This window comes from Ascaphus truei, chromosome 4 (assembly GCF_040206685.1).
Source record: "Ascaphus truei isolate aAscTru1 chromosome 4, aAscTru1.hap1, whole genome shotgun sequence".
NCBI classification, from domain to species: domain Eukaryota; kingdom Metazoa; phylum Chordata; class Amphibia; order Anura; family Ascaphidae; genus Ascaphus; species Ascaphus truei.
The window spans coordinates 12,232,796-12,240,146 of NC_134486.1; the positions used below are offsets into that span (position 1 = coordinate 12,232,796).

Here is a 7,351-nt window from a genome sequence, read left to right on the forward strand (position 1 = left end):
TGAAATGCAGGACAGCAAATACTCCCAGATCATTCACCCTTAGTACATTTACATGTTAAAGGAATTTTTCCCGGGTTTACAGAAACAGTTCCTGCCTATACATTTTAAATGCACAGTTTTCATACACTTTAATAAAACATTATGTTATGGGTGTATTATCACTGTCATTTTTTCATGTAGTGTTATGTTTTATTTAATTACATTTGCACACCAAAAACCAGGGTGCTGGGTGCCTCCATTATCGAGTTAGCCCCCTTACTTGAAATGCTGGCTTGTGGGAACCAAGTTCACCAAATTCTCACGTCAGTTGACAGTTCCCACGTCAATTGACTTTCCGCCCTTCAAGTTGGACAGATAACCGAGGAACGGATACATTCTATCGGTAAAACCTAACCGCAAGCCACTTATCCAATTGACTTGTGGTTACAGATCAAACCGATAGAAATGGATACCCATACTTCAAATAGCCTACTAACCACAGCCACGCTTCTTCAATCAGCGCTTGCTGTGGTGCTCACTACTCCATCTGTGTTGCAACAGGGTTTTAGCAGGCAATGCATTTTCTTTTTGCACAGCAGGCAGGGAATAGCCTGCAAATGGGGGGTAAAAAGGCTGGGACAGGGCAAATACAGCAATGTATGGCAAATAATTTAAACCCCTTCATTCCCAATGTGAGTATTACACCTTTATTTAGGCCTGATCACCCTTATACTCATCACAACCACGTCGAGCTCCCGGTGCCAAGCTCTATGGATGACGTACATTGGTGCAGGACCTAGACATGTACTGGGACTCCGCGACGTCACCTGGAGATGACGTCACTTCCAACTCGATCGCCGGAGTTGACAGGAAACCTGCTGCACCCGCTCTGGTAAGTACAAGTCTTTCCAAAGAGGACATTGAGTGCTATATGCAAGTAGTAGCGGGGCGAGGGAGGAAGAAACCTATAGACCAGGACTGTAAGAAAATTCCTACTGGTCGAAGCATAGCCTGACTTCAGGACACTGTCCGGGACTCTGCCACTCCCCGTATCCCAATCCCTAGCACCAATGCCACTGCCACTATCCTTGCCTATTCAATTTGGGGTCCCATCCTTGTCACCGGGGGTTTAACGGTAAGACATCGAAAAGTCCCACACCATCCACGGACTGGCTAAACTGGGTTACCAGTGATGAGGGGTCTGATGGGGAGATACCAGTGTCTAGTACCAGTGATGAACCCCACGGTATTTAGGCATGTGATTAGAGGGAAAGCTAAAGGCTAGCAGTCTTCTGGGAGGGATACTTCTGGAATTTCATCTCGAGTTGAGTCTGGGGGGTCTGTATGTTCACCTGAATCCAATGATCACAGTGGAAAATGGTGGGCTCCATTATTTCAAGGGTATTCTGCATTTATGGACCGTATTCGGTTTATATTGATGAAAGATGACCTTGATTGGTGGGATAAGGGCACCTACTCTAAAGAATAGGTTGCTGAAGAACTCAGTAGGAGGTTAAGAGAAATTAAGCAGGGAATTGTTATTCCTAAAGCACCTTCTATAGTGTATGACGAAATTGCTCCAGAAGAACCTTTGCACTGGGTACTGCCAGGCAAGCCCAGGAATAAAAATCTCACTAAGTTGAGTACAGCTGATAGAGCCATTGTGGCTGGTACTGACAATCTCATGGGTTTGAGTACCCTTATGTGCCAGAGTCAATTATGTTGGAGATTGAAGAACAAACATAGATGCTGTAATTCATTACTTAAACTCCAAGAGTAGATTAGCAGTTCAGTTTTCCATACAGAAGAAAGATTGTGTTCTATTATGAGGGTATGGAGTGTAGGGAGGAATATTTTCATGCACAAGGTGGTGTTCTGGCCAGAAAATGGTTCTCCGCAGTCATACTTTGTAAAAATAATTGACCATAATGGGCGGGAAGTAAGAAAGCCTGATCCAAGGCATTATTATTAAGTAAAGGATTCTCCATGTTGGGAGTATCCCAGTTTCTTTTGTTATCACCATCCAGGGTGGGTGTATATCTGCAGTAGTATGACACTGTTATTTTTTGTGTATAATTATGTCATCTTGTGTTCTGTACAGGTTATTCACCTACAGGATGGCCCAGCAAATTAGGTCCAAGTGGGGACCATTGGATTCCACCAGAGGGAAAGTGTAGCCCTGGCTAGTTTTGGCTATCAGTCTGCCCTCCTCCTGTGCAGTAATCCCTGGTAAGGGCAGGTTTGCCAGGAGTAATTATGGGTTTTCCCCACACCCCTACAGCTCAGTGAGTCAGATAAGTTAGTGTAATCATGCCTTGTGTCCAATCAGGGGCATGGAGCTGGTTCCTACTGGATCTGTATTTAAGGAGCTGTACTTCCTGTATTGAGCCAGTTGCCTCTACGGTGAGAGAGGCTTAGGCTCCTGTGAGCCAACAGGTAAAAGTTAGCACCAGTAGCACATTTACATCCTGATCCCCAGATCTCACTTAGCGGGGAGGGAGAAACAGGGCTACATATAGATATATTGGTATGTACGATGTGTTTTACCGTGGGGACTGTCTCCAGTACTCCTGGAGCCTGCGGTGGATGGAGGTGCTCGCACTAAGAGAAGAATGAAGCCTGAGACATCCAAAAGCCTGTCCTGTTATCCTAACACTATAGTGTCCCTTAGATCTCCTGCAGCCAAACAGGTACCATGCACCAACACCCATGTGGCAGCCAGCAAATCTGCTGGGTGGGGGGTAAGAATTTCTGCACACAAACAATAGTGTCTCCCCTCAAAGAGAGCATTAAAAACTACAGTTTGTGAAGAAAGTTTAATACTTAATGTTAATGGCATTGTACCTGTAACTATTACTTACTTTTACATCTTTTCCTGTATCTATTTTTCAATGCTTGTTATTCTTTGGAAAACTGAATAGTGGTTAAGAGCAGTCATCCTAGGAAATTGCAAACCATCTCAAACACACTGTTAGAAGTCACATGCACACAAGTAATAATGCTTAACCTGTTCACTGCCAGGCCTTCTAACAATAACATGTTTATCAAAATTGTTAAAGAGTAAAATCAAAGTATGTGCTTACCCAGTGATTGTGTTTCTGATGTGATCTGTTACCCTTCTTAATTGATCTTCTGTAAAGCCGGATACTGTCAGGACATCGCTCCACAGGAAGAGCAGAGCAAAGCCAAGGAACCATTTCTGCACCTGTAATGAGATCTGATATACAGCTCAATCTGGAAATGCAGCCTTGTTAATGAAAGATACACCTGCCTGGTAATTACCGTATTTTAAGTGTCAAGACCATAATGTACATGGAGCAAAACTAAGTGATTTGAAAATCATGTTTTCTAAGTCTGCAAAAGCATTTAAAATAAATTATTTCCCCTATTCTCCCTGTTTCGCGCTCACTCTGCTTCTCATGGTTAGGTGATACATGCAGAGCCTGGGCATGTCTATTAAAATGTGCAATTCCTTTAGGACGACATACATTTTATAAACAATTGATTTGATAAAATTAGGTTATTTAGCAAAAGTTATCTTCCTTTCTGCTTTATAGTTTGATAAGGATACTAGTAAATATAAGAAAGAAATAGCCAATAAACGTTAGAGGTGAAGGTTTGACACCTTTATCAGCCACAATGGACATTTCTGCTTTGTTTTATTTTATATTTCCATGTCAGTGGGGGGAGATTTACTTGTTTCTATAGAGAATGGTGTTTAATAATTTCCTCTGTACACGTTGTCTCTGATCAGAGCTGATGAAGGTAAGAGAGGGAAAGCAATGAGGACATTACCTGTGTAATCCGTAGCTGCTTGTGTCAGATCTTTGTTACACAAACACAATCACTCACATTTATTTGAATGAACCATTTGCTTCTATTGGTACTTGCAGTGACCTTTAATCAGTGGATAGAAAAGCTGACCATATAGTAGAATACATACATACTTACATACATACAACAATCCTTCCCGAGGATACAGGACATGTAGCATGTTTTAAGTAGAATACAGTGTGGAATTGAACAGGGAGTTCAACAGGACTGGCCCTGATTCCTGGATTTTGAATGGTGCTGGAAAGGAGGACATTATCTATCCCAGACTGTGCATCCTAGGACTAAACTATTGCTGCTATGCCACCACTAGTGTTTTTTATTTGCTTTGACCTCACTTCTTTTCAAAATACGCACTTATTTCTACCAGCCTCATTATGTCTCTAACTCTATTCATATAACTCCATGTCTCTTTCCTTCACCACTTCTCAGTTCACATGAACTCCTTTCTTACCTGTGCCCCCTAACACCGCACAGCTATACCCCTGTTCTAAAACCCACCCCTACAAATGCTCCTCACACATTCTCTTTCTTTCCATGCTTCTCCTCCTTGCTTCTGGAGATATCTCTCCCAATCCTGGTCCTTGCCTTATTCCTACATGCTCCCGTCCTTGCCTTCCGCATATAACTTCTACTCCTTCTGGTGTCAACCCCTCCAACCTCATACCCATCCCCTGCCACCCTCCCTCCTCTCTCCCTTTCTCCTGTGCCCTTTGGAATGCTCGCTCCCTTTCTAACAAGTGCCTCTCTGTCCATGACTTCTTTCTCTCTCACTCTCTGCTACTCTTTGCTATAACTGAGACCTGGCTCACTCAGTCTGACTCTGCTCTGGAAGCTGCCGTCTCTAATGGTGGCTTTTCTTTCTCCCACACTCCGCGCCCTGATGGAAGGGCTGGAGGCATGGGGATCCTGCTCTACTATGTAACTATGTAACTATGTAAATAGTGATCTAAAGCAAATATAGGGGTATGATGCTGCTCTGATGGGGGCTCTCCCAGACTTGCTTTGTATACAAGAATTATAGTATGTGTCCTGCCTTATCTTGTTTGAGCAATGAAATAAATCCCTGTACAAAATGTATACAACAAAAATAAGGAAAACATTCCAAGAAGATGGGTTTATGTAAGCACCAATTTTGTATCAGTGGAAATGTTATATATGGCAGTTTTTTCTAATGTCACTGTGTAGCCCCTTAGTTTTATGAGAGTCTCCGTGATTATATAATATCCAGGTTACCTGTATGTACATTATGTCTTTATTTATAGAGAGCCATTACTGTACATTGCGCTTCACAGCAGTAATACACGTGACAATCATATAAATAACAAATAATATAAATAACACATATAGGGGAAAATGCTTCAGACATAAAGGTACAGTAGCATTTAGGAAAAGGAGTCCCTGCACCGAAGAGCTTACAATCTAATTGATTAACTATTAACTACCTCCTTGATTTCTAAATTGGCAAAAGGGTGGAACTGCTCCACCACCTGGAGCCCAGGTAACACATGTAGCCCTACGCCCTGTCAGGGCTGTTAGCAGGCCTGACTGAAGAAGGTAAGTCCTCCTGTAATGAAATGATTAACTCCTATCATACTGAAGGAGCTAATTAATTTGGTACTGAAGATATCTTTCGGCATATGGCCATGGCATTTTAATATACAGTAGCAAGATCAGGCTTTCCTGTCGCATACTGCCAAACGTGTACTAGGTCTATGGGCATCTGCATGGTGAGGTGTAGTAAGGTTATATCCCACATGGTGCGGTTTGCATGTGTTATACTGAATATGAATTCTATATCAGCCTCAATGCACAAATATACGTCACAGCTACTCTCGCCTTGTTCTCTCTTTGCATCCGGCACCAAAGTTATATTATAATTATAAGCTCTTCAGGGGCAGGGACTCATTGCTCCGGCAAAACTCTTTATAAAGCACTGCATACATTGTCAGGGCTACATAATAAAAATGTAATTATTATCGTACCCAAAATGTTAAGAAAACTCACCTGAATCTGCATTGTGAATGAATGTAATCTGAATCTCTACCAGAATCGTCTAGTTTCTGAATGACTGAAATAACGTAGTATTCCTCAAGCTGTTTATATACAAATGAACTTCCTCGTTCTTGATAGAGCTTATTGATTTAGTGTCTCAAATAAATCATTTGCAATGATTACCTTTCTTTTGCAGTTGCCTTGAATTAGATAAAACTAAATGGAAATATAAACATTTACAGAAACATTTGGCTCACACAAATATACTCTGTGCTTGCAAACGGGTTAACAGATTTTATGTATACATTTTGAAATAAACTCCTGCTAAATGAGACACATATGTATGTATTGCTTTATTTCTATAGTGCCATCCATGTACATAGTGCTTCACAGCAGCAATACAGGTGACATAATAATATAACACATAGGGTTTGATGCAGTAAGTGCCGAAAAGCTACTTTCGGCAGGGGTATGAACTCGCCATGTTTTTGGCGAGTTGCTCTCACGGTATGCTGAAAGGCCCGAATACCTGTGAGAACATTTCCAAACATGGCAAGATGCCAGAGGCGAGACGCCCTGCCCTGCGAGAAGGGCTCCCCCGGCGAGATCTGTCTGCAGCAGAGCGAGATCCGCCTCTTCCTGCGCAAATCTCGCCGGAAAAAAAATATATTTTTAAATAAAAATGTTATTCATAGTGTAGCTGTGCAAGGGGTCTCCAGAGCTGAACCGCATTGGTTTGAGGTCCGGGGACCCCATGCTTCCGAGATACAGGCCCCGTTATGGGGTGCCAGTATCCCTCTGCTTTGAGATGTCTCGATCACGTGAGCGCGTGATGTAAACAAAGCAGAAGGATACCCGCACCCATAACGGGGCCTGTATATCGGGAAGCAGGGGGTCTCCGGACCTAAAACTTACGTGGTTCTGCTCCAGAGATCCCCTGCACATCTACACTACTGTCAAAACACACATATCAATAAACAATCATTCATTACTCAACACACACACACACACACACACACACACACACACACACACACACACACACACACACACACACACACACACACACACACACACACACACACACACACACACACATACACATACACAATGTTATTTACCCTATTTCTCTTATCTGGCCTATACCTACACCAAAATAACCTATACTGCTTTCTTCCAGATCTGACTCAAGCTTCCCATGGGAGACATCGGAATACCCCCTAACCCAGAAGACAGGTAGGGAACACCTCCCCTCCAATGTATAACATTGTGGGAATGAGGGTACCTGGACATTGAGGGACTGCGGATCAGGTAAGATCCCAGGTGGGATTGCTGCTTTAGATATTGTGAAGCGGGGACCATGCAGACACTGGTTAAAGGGTGCAGGAAACTAGTCATTCACATCTAGCTTTTTTTTCTAAATCCGACACACACACACACACACATTTTTGGGTGATTTGTTGACCACTGTAAATGTATATGTAGAATTCGAAGCGAATAAACAATTTTATAATATATATGTGTTGTTTGGAACATTTCGATTGAA

The 7,351-nt window shown here is 42.5% G+C and overlaps 1 protein-coding gene across 1 annotated transcript in view; it reads right to left on the minus strand.

The window, feature by feature from the left end:
• LOC142492589 (uncharacterized) overlaps positions 1-5,921 on the minus strand; it is a 30,913-nt gene extending 24,992 nt beyond the window's left edge. The window contains exons 1-2 of the mRNA XM_075595355.1: positions 5,818-5,921; positions 3,063-3,184 (exon numbers count right to left, since the gene is read on the minus strand). Coding sequence (XP_075451470.1) covers positions 3,063-3,184; positions 5,818-5,829 — 134 coding nt within the window. The 5' untranslated portion in view covers positions 5,830-5,921. The remainder of the gene's footprint in view (positions 1-3,062; positions 3,185-5,817) is intronic.
• Positions 5,922-7,351: the final 1,430 nt, after the last annotated feature.